The sequence below is a fragment of the Amblyomma maculatum genome, chromosome 10 (assembly GCF_055883805.1).
Source record: "Amblyomma maculatum isolate TAMU_Amacu chromosome 10, ASM5588380v1, whole genome shotgun sequence".
In the NCBI taxonomy this organism is placed as follows: Eukaryota; Metazoa; Arthropoda; class Arachnida; order Ixodida; family Ixodidae; genus Amblyomma; species Amblyomma maculatum.
In genome coordinates this window covers 83,456,435-83,473,674 of record NC_139353.1, presented here as the reverse complement: position 1 = coordinate 83,473,674, position 17,240 = coordinate 83,456,435, and the positions used below count along the sequence as shown (strand labels likewise).

At 46.1% G+C, this 17,240-nt stretch overlaps 1 protein-coding gene across 1 annotated transcript in view; it reads right to left on the bottom strand.

Moving 5' to 3' along the window:
- Positions 1-16,602: 16,602 nt before the first annotated feature.
- Positions 16,603-17,240, bottom strand: part of LOC146176898 (neprilysin-11-like) — a 59,644-nt gene continuing 59,006 nt past the window's right edge. Inside the window, exon 10 of the mRNA XM_084581420.1 lies at positions 16,603-17,077. Within this exon, the coding sequence (XP_084437546.1) occupies positions 16,603-17,077 (475 nt within the window). The remainder of the gene's footprint in view (positions 17,078-17,240) is intronic.

Here is a 17,240-nt window from a genome sequence, read left to right as displayed (position 1 = left end):
GCGTGTGAGAAAGCCTTCCGTCGTAGGAAAGAAGCATTGAAAAGCCTTTCTTATAACCAGAGCCCAGTAAACTGGATAAACTACAAATTTTTTTCGGCGTCATTCAAAAGAGCCATAGCACAGGCAAAGGACGAGTAGAACGAAAATTTAAATACTTATTTGTCGAACCCTAAGCACAGGAAGGCTTTGTATCGTTTCATGGAACGAAATAGAAACTCACACATTTCTCAGTCATCAAGTTCAGTAGTGTTGTCTCCACAGGAGGCAAAGGATGAGTTGGAACAAATTTCACAAGGGTTACCATTACGTTTCCAGGAGCAGTGCAGAGTTCCCTTGCACGCTCCCATTTCCTGCTCAGACTATGTTGAGGTTGAAAGGTCAGAACTCCTATCTGTGATTTCTTCCATGCAAAACTCGGCTCCAGGTTGGGACGGGATTACGGTAGGTATGCTCAAAGTTTTAGCAAATGATTTCACTCACGATCTCCTGGATCTGGTTACCGAATCATTAGAATCTGCATGGCTGCCGCACGTCTGGAAAGTGGCGAAAATTATATTGCTCTTGAAAGACCCTGGTAAAGGATTTCATGTTGAAAGCATTCGGCCGATAGCTTTGACTTCAAATCTAGTAAAATTAATAGAAAGAATTGTGCATGGCCGCCTCTCAAAGCATATCTCAGAGGTTAATGATTTGAGTTCTTCTCAGATTGGTTTCCGCAATGGATGCTCAATATGGTCTGCACATGTAGATTTAGAAAGCAGGATTTGCCTTGCAATGTGCAACGAGGAGCTATCAGCGTTAGTGACGCTCGATATTGCTAAGGCCTATGACAGCATTGAACATTCCATTCTACTTAACAAGTTGTCATTATTATGTCCTCCGTTCTACATTTATGCGTGAATCAGGGAATTTTTGAAAGGAAGAGAATTCTTTTGCACTGATGGCTCATTAATCTCAGACACCTATGCACAGATAAGAGGGGTGCCTCAGGGCTCTGTGCTCTCACCACACCTTTCAATATATTATTGTGCGATATTCCTGTTCATCCTGGTGTCACTGTATATGTATTTGCAGATGACATAGCATTCTTCGCATTTGCAAAAGATATTCATGACCTATATCGTTCACTACAGGCTTACCTAAATGCACTTGAGGTCTGGTTGGACAAAATTAACTTGGTTTTAAATGTGTCCAAAAGTAGTGTGCTAGTTTTTAACACCATAACCCCCTTATATGTTTCGTTAAACTACCGCTCAGATGTCATACCTCAAGTGGAATCTGTGCGATATTTAGGCATTACGTATGATGCTAGTATGGATTGGAGGCCTCACATCAAGTCTAATGTTCGGAAAGGTAAGCTAATACGGATAAGTAGTATGAAATTTGGTATGCGTCGAGATACTCTTCTACTTTTGTACAAAGCCTATATGAGACCGATTCTGGAATTTGGCTAAATTCTTTTTTCTGGGTGTCCAAAATATAAGCTGCACCCTTTGCTGCTTTTAGAAAGACTAGCGCTGCGCCTCTGCCTAGGGCTTCCACAGTCAGTTTCTGCCATTGCTCTGTATTTGGAGACCCGCATTCCGGACCTTAACTCCCGTTTCCACCTTCTGTTAAATCATTCTTGCGATCATTTGAGGCTACTCCCGGTGTGGCTATACCTATTTTTGTGTCAAATCCCGCACTCTTTCTCACTCACCAGTGGCCAATGGTCTGCATGCCCCATGTTGTTTTCACGCAGAGCATTTTAGCAGGGGCTGAAACGTGGAGGCTAACAGAGAGAGTTCTACTTAAGTTGAGGACAACCCAGAGGGCTATGGAACGAAAAATGGTAGGGGTAGCATTAAGAAGCGTGCACAGTGGGTCAGAGAAATAACTCAAGTTACCGACATTCTAGTGGAAATTAAGAAGAAGAAAGGGCATGGGCAGGATATGTAGTGCGAAGAGAGGATAACCGATGGTCGCTTAGGGCAACAAACTCGATTCCAAGGGAAGGAAAGTGTAGCAGGGGGCGGCAGAAAGTAGGTAGGTGGATGAGGTTAAGAAGTTCGCAGGGGTCAAGTGGATGCAGCTAGCACAGAACCGAGTTAAGTGGAGGAATATGGGAGAGGCCTTCGCCCTGCAGTGGGTATAGTCAGGCTGATGATGATGATGATTTTAGCAAACATTGGTGGGAACCTTGGTTCTATATGTCCTATTGATTGTTCAACGTACTTTGTGAATATAAATTATGATTCTATATTTCCACCTAATGTGAAGCACTTACCTTCAAATCTAATATCCAGTCTCCTATGTGATGACCTTGAAAAGTTCCCTGATCACACTGTAATTGCCGCTGATGCATCTGTGACTGCGCAGAAAGCAGCGAATTGAATGTTTTCAGAGTCTCTTTCCTGGAGTTTTTCGGTGCGTGTCCCGGAATACACACCGATATTTCTAGCAGAGTTTATGGCAACTGGGCTAGCACTACTAAATGTTCCCTGCAATCAATCAAAAATAATTTTTCTAGCAGACTCTCTTTCTGGTTTGTTGTCACTGGAGTCAGTGCACGGGATGCTCTGTTGAGCCGCTCACTAAAGTATTTCATACCGGGGTGGGTAAAAGAAATACGCTTCATCTGGGTCCCCGGTCACAGCGGTATTTTCCAGAACGAAGCGGCAGATTTCCTGGCTAAACCAGCTCTTGATGCATCTGTTTCATGTACCATCCCTATAATATCACCATTTTTGGAATTTCCCGTTTCCAGCAATATCAATACCTAGCCGCTTCATGCAATGATCCTTTGCTATCTACAGCCGAATACCAGCATCTCATATACCCATGGAAAGTTCGTTCATGTAAATCACGGCAGTGTGAGGTAACGATGACTCTCATGAGATGCAGGATTCCTCGCCTAAATCTTTATGTAGATGCAGGATCAGCCCCACACACCTTTGTGAGACGTGCGGTGAGAGTGAAAATATTGATCACTTTAGCATTTAGAAACTCCAATTGCGCGCTTGGGATTTACGTTGTTGGTCCCGCTTCTACTCTCCTTCGGTGTGACTGCGAAAGGATTTGCGTTGCCTCAAATTTGTCAGTACTTACATAACTACATCACAGCTACGGACAGATTCCCTTGCTAATTGTATTCCAAATTTACAAAATTCCAAATTTTTGCTTCACATTTTTTTTTCAACCACTTTTGTGATCTTAAATCTTACGTTTTTGTTTAGTTGTCAATTACTTTAATGCACTAATTCAGTTTGTGTAGGACATTTGGCAGTCCACACTGAACCTTGGCCAATCCCTCTTCGTGGGTATGTGCCAAATATCAAGAAGAAGAAGAAGAAGAAGAAGAAGAAGAAGAAGAAGAAGAAGAAGAAGAAGAAGAAGAAGAAGAAGAAGAAGAAGAAGAAGAAAGACAACAGTGAGTTGCTAGGACAGAAGGTTCGTTCATACGTTGTGACGGCGTTTGCCCCAGAGTTGTACGTAGATACGATGTCATACCACAAGAAGTCTTCTACACCCCAATGAGAATGGTCAACGACAAGAGGCATGCATGAAGTGATTCCCCTGTGGCATAAATAAAGCTGAAACCCTAGAGTAAACTACTATGTGCAAAAGCCATGTATTAACTTTCAAGCCGAACCTAGTCGTAGCCATGCAGATTGCTCTCGCGTAACTCCAGGTTTAACCACAAGCTAAACCATAGCTATTTTTTTCTTCATGTTCTTTTCACACTGGAGACGAGGCCTCGTTGCGACGCGGCCTACAATCCACGGGGAGTAAGCTGACCGCGAAATATGATGGGCCCTACGTAATCACTTGAGCGCTTGGGTGACAATACGTGCGTTTCAGGCAGGTTCGGACGGGCGGAGGAGAAACAATTTCGCAGTGCACGTGTAGCGGCTGAAGAAAAGGGTAGTTCGCTTGCAAGACTAATTAAGTTATCGGCGGAATAAGTTGTGGTGCCTCTTCTTACTACCGTGACCGCCAGAGCTGAAGCGAAAGTGTTCGCATGGTTCGCTTGAAGCGTTGGTGTTCAGCGCAACTGTCATTACGGTCCCAGTCGTTTTCAGTGCCTATATGATCACTGTGCGTCGGTTCATGATTGACCTCTGTCGTCTTCGGGCTTCCACTGACATTCGTAAAATCCTCCACGTCATGAAGCGCATTATGTGTAAAGGACTGTGGTGTCTCTTCCTTTCAGGACCGCAGTCGGGGACGAGTGTGATGCCGAGACAACAAAGATGAAGTAGAGATCGGAGAAGCGGAGCGGAAGAAGACGAGGAAGAATGCGATAAATTCATTCAATAACACCAACCTATTGAATGAATTTATCGCATTCTTTTCTTTTTCACCTTTAGCTTCACGCCAATTTCAAGACTTTTCGCTCCCGATGTCCGAGTATAATATGCGCTTATTGCCTTGTGTCAGAACGTAAACAACTTGATGGAGGAACGTACTGGACTAGTTAAAACCAAATTTTATCAGATAACATTTGTAATGATATGCCTCTTCTGCACTGAGTAATCAGTATTTTCAAGGGATAAAATGCAGCAGCTATGCGTGGCGGACAGTGCCCTGTAAAAAAAAAAAAGGAAAATCGTGTTAAATGTCACACGGATACACTACGCAAGAAGAACGAACGAAGTACGAAAGTGGTTCTCGTGTGAATATCGATTGTTTCTATTTTGTGACGTCAACAAACGCCCACGTGTGATTCACAAGTGCTCGTCACTGCCACTGGTATGGGGGGCGATGCGATGAGGTGACCTTGAAGTCTATCTTGAGCGTGATTCCCACTCTTTTTCGATGCACTAGTGCGTGTTTGCAGCTACGGTGAAATTTCTTACGGACTCGCACACGGACAAATGACGTAACTTGACGCCCTACTCCTAAATGGCGCATATACCCAGCTGACCACGCCGGGCGTTCGATCCATGGCGTCCGTGCAGCGCCCGAAGGCCGCACCACAGAGAGTATATAGAAACTGACCCAGTACAGCAGGCATCAGCGACGTTTAAAATTGGTTGACAGCAAAGAAAAGGCGCAGCATCTGTCATAATTCTAGTCAAGCACAAACGATCTCGCAGTAAATAGAGAGTTTGAGCTTACCGTGATCCGCGACCCGCTACCGTGATCCGACACCGCGCGTTCCATTACGCATGCCCAGACCCCCTTGAAGATGGCACCACATACTGGATGTCGGCACATTGACCTGCCGCGTCGGGACCAACCAGCTTGAGCGCCCCACCCACGCGCGTTTGAGAGTCACGGTGGCGGATCGCGGATCACGGTACGCTAAATCTCTCTAATGCCTCAGCAGCGCGGCGGGGAAGGCTTCCGCCTTGAAGCACTTTAGTGAGCCAAAGTGCCTCCTAATAGTTTTTATTTTTTTTTTGCCTGTAATGATTACCTAACAAGCTCATTGGCCTAATTATTATTTCGGACACAAAATTACGTCACCCTCTATCGATCGACACCACTCATTAACCTCTACCACTTCTCAATTACAACTGCTACGGACCCGATTTTGTTGACGCGGTCTGCGGACGCGGTCTGCGGACAGAAATCTGTGAACATAGCGAAATAATGCTTTCTCAATAATAACACTTCCTCTGGTCTCTGTCGTCAAACACCAGAGGATAAGTTGTGTGTTTTGTGTCATTGTAAAGATGTCAAAAACGCGCCGAAGACAGGCACCATGGCGCCGGTAGCATCCTGTGTAGTCGTCCGCTCATCCCAGATCCCAACGTTTAGTTTCGTTGAGTTTGTCGGGGGGTTGCCTAAAATGTCGGCCTTCAAAGAAGGTTGAGTGGGCCTCCTCGAAATAAATGGCCCCATTTTTCGCTGTGTACACGCGCGTCAATGGGTCTCCGCGAGAAGAATGCACTGTTCCTGTCCATCAACAGGAGGAAAGAGATTTCGGGGCTTTCTCACTCACAAGAAATATGTTTACAACTAACCATTGTAAGCGGAGCAATCAAACAATACATAAATGAGCCCCCCTTCCCCCTTCCTTGACCTATTAAAAGCGCCGGGTTCGAACATTCGGTTGTTGTTGTTGTGGCTGTAGGAAGAAGGCAAATGACAATGCACAGGCCTACTACTGGCTCTGTAGCTGATTGATTGATTGATTGATTTATAGGAAGGGAAAGGCGCGGTAACTGTCTCACTTGTGGAAGTGGGAATGAAAGTGGAAAGAGAAAAAGAGGAGCCGTAGTGGAGGGCGGCGGAGTAATTTCGACCACCTCGGGATCTTTAACGTGCGCTGACATCGCACAGCACACGGACGCCTCTTCGTTTCGCCTCCATCGAAACGCAGCCGCCGAGGTCAGGTTCGAACCCGGGTACTCCGGCACAGTAGTCGGGCGTCTTACCACTGCACCACACCGGCGGGGCGGCTCTGTAGCTGAGCCACCTCCGCTGCCTCGTGCGGGCAGAAGAAAGTAGAGAAGAAAGAAAAGGAAGAGGGAGGCAAAGACGCGCGCCGCAACAGCCGTCGTCCACCACTTAAGCGGTGGCGGGTGCAATGAGGGACTACAACAGATAAAAATTCGGTGGCAGGCTAGCCCTCGCCGCAAGCGGCGTTGACCGACCATCCCAGCCCCGTAGGGCCAGGAATAGCCACCCTTCACCACCTCCGCCTCCCCCCTAACATTCGGTCCCATCGCGTGCTCCGTGCAGCATCTGAGTACGTGTCTGCGTGCGCGCGGTTGTTTTTCTCCTTGCCGAGCTCTCGTCGCAGTCGCGTTTTGAGAAAAGCTGCAATATTATTAAATTACGACGCGCTTTAAAAATCGCTAATTTTGATAGCTATTTTCACGATGCAAACTAGGAAGGGTCAACAGCTGAGGTCTCATGTATCTGACGTGGAGCAGATAGCGGACGGTAACAAAGTGCTTCTGAAACTGCGCTGCGTGACTCAAGTAAATGATTCTCCACGAGAAGGCTGCACATTTCATTGTCTGAACAGAGGGACAGAGACATCGGGGCTTCCGTATTATTCTTCATTCTCCCATTCCTTAACAACACAGGATGTGCCACCACGGGTCCCTCAGAATACGTCGCTTCTTCTCGCCTTCGAGTAGTGAATCCGCATCTCGACCTTTTTTTTTTTATGTATCAGAGCCGGCCCACGAGTGCTGTTTGAAACAGTGCTTACGGCGATCGTTTGTCACGACCTGAAGCGGCGCGCAGTGACGACAGTCTATCAGTTAGTAATAATTTCCAGCTTTCGAAAGCACCGATTAAAAAAGGTTCTTTGTCAGCCGAGCAACCGAAAAAAAAAAGCCAAAATGAGAAGCCCACTGGACAGGAGCGCCGGCTTTGCGCGTCTCTACGCGACTGTTCCTCTCCTCCTCATTCTTTTTCTGCTCCGTGTGCACATGCGGCCGCACATGGTACGCGCTCCTGCGCAGTCTGGCCGCGAGGCTGCGCAGTCAGTCGTGCGCTACGCGGCTGCGGTTGCGCGTAGGTTTTGCCGCTTATCTCCGCTCCGTCAGAAACTGAGCGCTGGCGTCGCGGAGCAAACTCCAGCTTGGGTTCTCCATGCTTTGACAACCCGGTTATATGCAGTACGATGGTCGCTGCTTTTCCGCGACGTTTGCTTTTCCAGGTAGCACGCATCAAACCGGAAGGCTTAACATAGCAGTACGCTCTAGCGGACCCGGGAATGGGCGTGGCTGAAAATAAACAGCATCGAGATGCGCATAACGACAAAATCTGTAAAAACAATCAGAGCACTACTGATTTCTTGCATATACTAATAGCTCAAGGCGTATAGGCTCTCAACGCACCACGCGGCGGCGCTACTGCTCCTGATGGGAAGCGCCATCTATGGTAGAAATGTAGGAACTGGGAATATGGGGGCCACGGGTCATTCTTATGAATAAATATTTGGATAAATGCGCCAGCCGCGCGTTCTCCTTGCACTGCCACACTCTCGCTCCTTACCGAGCGGGCGCAGAGCTCTCGCGCTGAATCTGCGGCGCGTAGCAAAATACTGTCAGCGGCGCGTCTTAAGAAAATTTTGCTTGCTTGACTTTTATTTTCCATAAATCGAACTTGAACAAGGTCAAAAAGTTCATTGGCAATGTGTACTCTCTGAAGCAGACAGTAGACAACTACGATAAATAGTTGACGGGATGTTCGCATCGGAAGTCAATGATCACATTGCAAACGCAGCTTCATTTGTGTTAGTCATTTTAAGTACGCAGTTTATACAGCTCGTTAGCTCGAAAAGCCTCTATTAGTAGTAGTAGTAGCCGCACCACATGTCGGAAATATTTAATCGATGGCCCCGTAAAAAAGATGCATCACTGTATACAATGATACTAAAATAATTTGGGGTTCTAGTGATTGATGATTGATTGACAGGCAATGAAGAGTTTATGAAATCAATGTAACTGATGAGTGAGAGGAACAAACAAAATGACAAAAGAGGGTGAAAGGGTGTCAAAATTCTCAGAATGAAACGCCAATGCTTCGTGATGCTAATTAAAAGTGCAATGCAAATGTGAAAATCTCCGACTGCAAACTAATTCAAGTAATAGCAAAAATACAAATGGATTCAAAGGTGTCAATTTAAACTGCTCAGAATGGAAAGCCAGTGTTTGCAAATGCTAAGTATCAGTGTATAAAATTAACAGTAAATATAAAATAAATAAAGATAAAAGATAAAAAAGGGTAAAACACCCTCCGTATGTGTGCGTAGCATATATTGTTAATAAAAACAGCGCCAACAGGAAGCTACAGGACAAGCGCTGACTCACAACTCAACCTCAGCTTTTATTCCCAGGCCCAGACAAAAACAAATGTGATGAAAACGAAGTTTTTGCTTGAAACACCCTTGCGTTCATCTGCAAAACAAAAAATCACTGGTGTCGTGTACAGGTTTCCACTCCCATGTGGAGCCTGTTATATAGGACAAACAGGGGGCTACAGGAACACCAGAACAACTTGGAAAGTACCCAGAAATGTGGCTACGTTATTTTGAGATAACTTGGAAAGTGGCAAGGATAAACCTTTTCTGGTCTCCCATTGCCGTTGCCAGGTTAGAATTCTGTATCGGCACAAAGAAAAGTTGACGAGAGAACTGGTTGAAGCATATTTTATTTCAAGAGACATTAGGTGCGTCAGCAAGACTTCTCTTGCTCTTTCAAGTAAAGAGGATTCTTTTCTGATTGACTTTTTGTTTAGCAGATAAACCCAGGGGTGATTTACATGAAAGCTTTGTTTTAGTCACATTTGTTTTTGTCTGGACCTTGGATTAAAGGCTGAGGCCGAGTTGAGTCGGCGCTTGTCATGTAGCTTCCTTATATCTTGTCTTATGTGTCTTCCTGTTCGCGCTGTTTTTATTAACAAGGCATGTTTACCAACTCGCCCAACAAAGTATTTTGGTATGCGTAGTATCTGTGGCACTTATTTCTGTGGAAATCTCAATGGCGCTTTCTCCTCACTTTCACTCCCACCTTCCTCCCTTCCCTCACGGCGCGGTTCAGGTGTCCACAGACACAAGTGTGACAGATACTGCGCCCTTCCCTTCCTGTGAACCAGTTATAATTATTATTAGGAGCGCGCGCAGCTAGCCTCTAAAGACCCTGCGTGCAATGTATTGCACATTCAGATTTTTGCGCTCCGTAAAAAAAAATTGGCTGAAAACGAAACCGAAACAGTCTCCCCAAGCTACAGCAGAACCTGGTGGCGCCATCTGTTGATGTTGCATGCAACTGCAGACACGAGGTGGCGCTCACGGTAACAAACAAAAATGGCAACTTTCAGCCCGGAGGTTTTCTACCGACGCCGCCAAGGTAAATCGTTTTTATGTGTTTAAAACTGCTGTGATGATCTTGAATATCGTTTTGCGAAGTCATGAGACACTAAGGTGGCATTCACCACCGCAATTTGTGCCTTCACTTTTCTGTTTTCTTCTTTGTGTTGCTCGTAAACTTGATGTGCAACTTTTTGACTACATCTGACGGAACCAATTATTTTGATTTGCTCGCTTTCTGTATTGAAATTAGGGGTCTATATGTTGCAAATAAATAATACAAAATTTCTTTAGATGCCGCCGACGCTTCTGCCCTTGAAATTCTTGAGAGGATTGCGGCAAATTGGGACAATTCCGACCTGGATTTGTCAGACTCTGAAGATCCCCCGGATGGTGCAGAAGCGAATGAGCAGTGCGACCGAATTTTAGGTAAAATTTCATGGATGTCGTTCGTTGTAAAATTTAACTGCACCCCACTTCTGTTCCCTTATGGCATTTCTTATATATTTATTGCAGATGAAGAGCAGCAGGATTGCCACTATGATTCGGAAACCGATGTCGATGACGACGATAATGGTGTTTGCAGCCCAGTCATGCCTTCTCGCGAAAGGTGGCCTCGGAAGCAGATATACGCATCCGTCCTTCCCGATTTGCCACATGTACTATCGTCTACGGCCGACGAAAGAGATGACTGGTATGCGAACCAGTACTACACAAGGTACATGGATGAGCAGGCGTTTCAGCTTCTCCACGAAATGACAGAAGTTTCATACCTCCAGCGCACAGGAGGGTCACTAAACTAATCTCCTGGGGAAATAAAGGTATTCCTTGGTGCTGCATTGCTCCTGAGTGCCTTAGGTTATCCTCGAGCGAGAATGTATTGGAGCCGAGGAACGCGTGTCGCTGCCGTAGCCGACAAAATAACCCGGGATCGTTTTTTTCTTATCCGATCGAACCTCAAGGTCGTCAACGACCTCGCTATTTCCGATGAAGGCAAAGAAGCCGATCGGCTATGGAAAGTCCGTCCTCTTCTTGAAATTATCCGAAACGCTTGCCTCACTCTGCCACGCTCACCAAACATCTGCGTTGACGAGCAGATTATTCCCTTTACCGGTAAGTGCCCAGTGAAGCAGTTCGTTCCTGGCAAACCCAACCCAACAGGCCTGAAGAACTTCATCTTGGCAAGCCATCAAAGCCTTGTATTAGATTTTGAGGTTTTTCAAGGAAAAGGAAGCCTCGCAAAAAAGAAAGAACATGGAATTGGGGCTGCCGTTATGCTGAAGCTTTCAGAGACATTGCCGTCTGGAAGCTCGGTCTATTTTGACCGGTATTTTACAGGAACACATCTTCTAGAGTCATTGGCTGAGAAGAATATCAGGGGCACTGGTACAATCATGAAATCACGGCTTCCGAAAGGGCTCAAGCTCAAAGGCGACCGAGAAATGCGTACGGAAGGTCGTGGGGCAATGTCTCAGTGCGTCGGCACTGTTTCCAACATTTGCATCACGAACTGGTATGATGATAAACCAATCGTGTTGGCCTCCACCCACGTGGGCATGGAGCCTGTGGACGAATGCACACGGTTTTCGAAGCAGGAGCGAAAGAAAATTGCTGTCCAGAGACCAGCAGTGGTCGCACAGTACAACGCTTACATGGGGGGTGTTGATCTTTGTGATAGAATGCTCAGTTATTACCCCACCACCATGCGCACTAAGAAGTGGACGGTTCGGACCCTCATCTTCATGATGGATGTCGGGGTTGTAAACTCTTGGCTGCTCTACAAGCAAGACCATCGAGAGCTGGGCCCACCAAGGAAGAACATAATGCAACTGCTGGACTTCAAGCTTGACCTCGCCCATTTTCTGCTTGCCTCTGACAAGGGGTTCGCCTCGGCAGAAAGTGACTGCGAAGCCTTACAGCTGCGGAAGCCAGCAGTTGTTGCACTTCCGTCACCATCCGTGCGCAAACTAGGTGCATCACACATGCCGGGGCTGGTGGACCAAAAGTCTGCAAGCAGGTGTCGGAACCCTGGCTGCAGCGAAAGAACAAAGTTTCGATGCTGCAAGTGCAACCTGTTCTTTTGCTTGACATCCGGTCGCAACTGCTTCAAAGAGTTCCATAAGAAATGAGGCCAGAAGGGTCAATAAAAGCGCGTGTCTATGATATCATGTTTCATTTTTTTTTGACAGCTTAGTCCCAGTGTGCAATATATTGCACATCTGATAACTTTTCAATGAAATGCCATACAAAATAAAGAATGGCATCAGAATTATCACTGTACTCTGAAAAAGTCAATTATGTAAAAAAATTATCAGGTTTTCACTGCATCATATCTCGGGTCTCAGGAGCTAAAGCAGCGCGCTGCCCCGGTTGCGTAGCTGGTGGATGGAGCGTCCCTTTTGAAACGGGATGGCAGCAGTTGCTATTATATGCTCTTTGTATTTTCTCCTAAATCGTTAATATTGTTTTAGGTTGGAATTGCACTGTCCCAGAATTTCAGGTCACAGAAGGGGTGCGCCAAGGGTGTCCACTGTCACCAGCTCTCCGTGCTCTCTCTCGATCTCTTTATATCCGGGTAGCCCTAGCTGAGAGTATTATCGGCTTCCCCTTAACAGGCCAAGGACCATCACGACTACTGTTCCCAAGGACGCGGGATCGAATCCCGGCCTCGGCGGCAGCTTTTCGATGCAGGCGAAAAGCAAGGCGCCCGTGTGCTGTGCGATGTCAGTGCACGTTAGAGAACCCCAGGTGGTCGAAATTTCCGGAGTCCTCCACTACATAGCCTGAGTTGCTTTGGGACGTTAAACCCCACAAACCAAACCAAACCATCACGATATCCTTATAGGCGGATGAGATTTCAGTCGTCCTCCGTGGTGCGGATTGTTTTGGCACTTTCCTGTAGGTATTCGAGGACTGTTAGATCTCTCTGGGGCAACACAGAACGCGGAAAAAAGCAGTGTTCTTGCTTTCGGTTCCTTTGTAGCTCCTGTTTCAGCTACAATACATTTCCTGGATGCCGTACGCGTGCTTGGCGTGCTGTATGAGTCTCGGGGTGTCCCTCCCCCCGTCTAGGGGAAGGTGCATGGTCTCCCGAGCGACGAAAGTACTATCAGAAGCCGCACCTCCCAATTCGTTGCTAGCCGCTCGGTTGATGGCAGTGAAAACCCACATTTTATTTATATTATTTGAATTAGTTAACTTGCAGTCACCTATTTTCACAATTGAATTACAATTTTAATTAGCATCACGAAGCATTGGCTTTTTATTTTGAGCATTTTGACACCTTTGAACCCCCTTTTTATTAATTCTTCCTCTCATTCCTCAATTAAATTGATTTCATAAACTCTTCATTGCCTGTCAATCAATCCTCAATCACTAAAACCACAAATTAATTTTGTATCATTGTATCAATTACATTGATTTTATAAACCCTTCAATGCTTGTCAATCATCAATTTATAGAGTCACAAATGATTTTTTGTATCATTGCATACAATGATACAAAATAAAACTCTGCGTTGCCTGTCAATCAATCATCAATTACTAAACCACAAATTATTTTTTTGTATCATAGTGTCAGTTACATTGATTTTATAAACTCTTCATTGCCTGTCAATCATCACTCACTAGAATCACAAATTATGTTTTGTATCAGCCCCGCCGGGGTGGTGCAGTGGTAAGACGCCCGACCACTGTGCCGGAGTTCCCGGGTTCGAACCCGACCTCGGCGGCTGCGTTTCGATGGAGGCGAAACGAAGTGGCGTCCGTGTGCTGCGCGATGTCAGCGCACGTTAAAGATCCCCTGGTGGTCGAAATTGCTCCGTAGCCCTCCACAACGGCTCCCCTTTCTCTCTTTCCACTTTCACTCCCACCTTCACCCCTTCCCTTACGGCGCGGTTCAGGTGTCCACAGAGTAATTAAGTGTGACAGATACTGCGCCTTTACCTTCCTGTGAACCAATTATTATTATTATTATGTTTTGTATCATTGTATACAATGACAGAAAAATAAAATTCTTCATTGCCTCTCAATCAATCTCAATTACCAAAAATTATTTTTTTGTATAATTGTATTGGTTACAATAATTTTATAAACTCTTCATTGCCTGTCAATCATCATTCACTAGAATCACAAATTATTTTTTTGTAGCATTGTATACAATGATACAAAAAACATCCCCATTCCAAAGAAAGGCAGTGCCAAAGATTGTTCCAACTACCGCACGATCGCGCTTATTTCGCATGCTAGCAAGGTGATGTTAAAAATCCTGCAAGGTAGGCTGCAGCAGTATGTGGATCGGGAGCTTCCGGACGTGCAAGCTGGGTTTCGCAAGGGCAGAGGAACTAGAGACCAAATTGCCAACCTTCGCTGGATCATGGAAAAAGCAAGAGAGTTCCAGAAACCCATTTACTTCTGCTTTATTGATTATGCGAAAGCGTTTGACTGCGTAGATCACAGCAGATTGTGGCAAGCTCTCCAAGAGATGGGAGTTCCAATTCACCTCATCTGTCTCCTCAGGAACCTTTATGAAGGGCAAGAGGCCACAGTCAGAACTGGGCATGGTCTTACTGATTGGTTTCCGATTGAGAAAGGGGTGAGGCAAGGCTGCATACTGTCGCCCTGTCTATTTAACCTATATGCAGAGTGCATCATGAGGAAGGCCGGTCTGGACGAGTCTTCAGCTGGAGTGAAGATTGCTGGAAAACGTATCAACAACCTTAGATATGCGGATGATACCACTTTAATGGCAGAAAGTGAAGTGGAACTCAAGAGACTTCTGATGCGCGTACAAGAAGAGAGTGAGAAGTTTGGGCTTAAACTGAACATTAAAAAGACGAAGATCATGGCGTCTTGCCCTATCAAGTCCTGGAGCATCAATGGACAAGAAGTGGAAGCTGTGACAGATTTTCTATTCTTGGGTGCCAAGATTACCTCGGAAGGAGACTGCAGCCATGAAATTAGGAGACGCCTGCTTCTGGGAAAGAGAGCAATGGTTAGCCTTGACCGCCTAGTAAAGAGCAGAGACATTAGTCTACCAACCAAGATCCGTATAACCCGTGCTATGGTCTTTCCAGTTGTGATGTATGGATGCGAGAGTTGGACTGTGAAAAAGGCTGACCGCCGAAGAATTGACGCGTTTGAATTGTGGTGCTGGCGAAGACTCTTAAGAGTTCCTTGGACTGCCAGACGATCAAATCAGTCGATATTGTCGACCATAAACCCTGACTGCTCATTGGAGGGTCAAATTCTAAAGTTAAAGCTCAGCTACTTTGGTCATCTGATGAGAAGAGAGGAGTCGCTGGAGAAAGATTTGATGTTGGGAAAGGTTGAGGGTCGCCGGAGAAGGGGTAGGCAGCGAACGCGATGGTTAGATGGCATTCTCGAGGCATTGCAGATGAAGCTATGTGATGTTAAGAAGATAGTGAAAGACCGGAAAGCGTGGCGTGACATGGTCCATAGGGTCACGAAGAGTCGGACACGACTGAACGCCTGAACTGAACTGATACAATGATACAAAAAAAAAATAATTTCTGGTTGTATACGCTTACCTGATTTCAGCGAGCGGCCATGATTCTTGTCTGGTAAAGCAAACGCCCAGGATAGCAGATTCCCGGATCATCACGGCGGACCGTTCTTGGCTAACAAGGCCGTTGCACACATTCTCTCCCATAAGCGAGCGTCACGACGAGCGGATGAGCGATAAAGGATCAGCCAATGAATCTCCTGAGCTCGTTCTGTGCACCATGTTTATCGTAGGTGCATGCACGTGCGGCGCGTATCATCAGAGTTGACAACTTGTAGGTGATGGAATTGTTAGAACTGAGATGGTCAGTGACATTCAACGCAATCAGCACGTTAAGAAAAGCAGCCCATCTGGAAAAGGAAACAATTCAAGACTGCTAGAAAAAAAAAACGATGCATTTATCGTCATTAGATGAGTCCCGTAAGAAACGAACTGCACAAGTAAAGTCCTCAGAATAAAAAAAAAAAAGAAATAAGAAGCAAGTGAACTCCCAAAAAGCCGAAAGGACAATGAGCATCTGCGAATAAGCAGAAACGAGTGGCTATGACGTCACAATGAGAAGAGCATGCAGATTGTTAAGTTTCAATAAGCAAAAAAATATGTAAAACTAGCAAGCTGTAATAGGATATAACAACGTCGTTCAGAATTTCTGAAATGCTACAACAGCCCGGGAAACTTCTGTACAACACTTGCGTGGTGGAGTTATCTTCAGCCCGGGCGCTTGTAAAGTTTTCACTATTAAGTAAAGATACCTAAACTGAAAACATGAAAATAAGGGCTTAACGCTTGGTGCTTGTAGCGAGGCAAAGGCAGCCGGGTTTTGCTTCAGGAACGACGTTAACTCTTGTCCAAATAGACTGAAAGGTGCCTGCTTTCAACATCTTCGTGACTGGCACTTCTAACACATTTGGAAGCGTCCGGCTAAAACGCACACAAAAACAGGGAAGAGCCATAGAGCGAAGCGATCTGGAAGTCTTCTGATGTCCGTATCCTTACACACCAAGTTTAAGAAATAATTCCGATGTACATTGCTATAACGACTATATATAAAAAGTTCACGAAAGCGCGAACGCGTAGGTGGGAGCATAACGAACAGATCATTCAGGCTGCACTCAATAACAGATATCATTATTCTAAATTAAACGTAATTGCTATCAATGCTTTGGCAATGAATAAACTTGAGCAAGTGTTATATGAATCCTTCGATCATAGCAAACTTCTTCGAATATAAATTTTTCTTGGTAAACTTAGTGTCCGTGGCTGCAAAGTGACCCTATTTATATTGCTCTCAACTGCACAGAACCACTCAGGTGTGCGCGGGGTCACAGCCTCTTCGGTGGCACCGTGGCCGGTGTCCGGTGGACAGAGAACATGCTGCAACGGTCCTTGTTCACCACCCGGCTTCCGGGGGCGCACTTGAATGCCTCCGCAAAGGCGGCGCTCCAACGCAGCGCTTCGTTGCACTCATCGGAGATTTGCTTGCTGCCAGTGCAGAACAGGTAGCAGGAGGATACATAGAAAAGCTGCCGCGGCGATAGCTGCTCTAGGCCCGGCAGTGGAGGCTCCCCCTCAGGATGCAGGGATGACGCGTCACCTCCAGAACCGCTGCTCTTGGTCGCGGTGGCGTAAATGATGCCAGCGGCTTCGATGCCGCTTGCCCTCCTCATGATCTCGGGGGGTGGATTCCATCCGGAGGAGTGGGAGCAGCACTTCTGGAATTCGGCCGCCGCCTTGGGCGTAAGCTGCCAGAACATCCTGGCGGTGACGCGAGCCAGGGATGTGGCGAACGTCCCATACCTATTCGCGCACAACCGAATTTCAGTGAGGAAAAATATGTGCGCACCTAACCTAAGCGGCTCTGCCTTGTTCTGTGCCGGTTCTCTACTTGAAATTGCTTGCTACAGATGAAATTAGATCCGCCCTTAGTGGGGACATGTAGAAGTTAGTCGTGATTGACTGG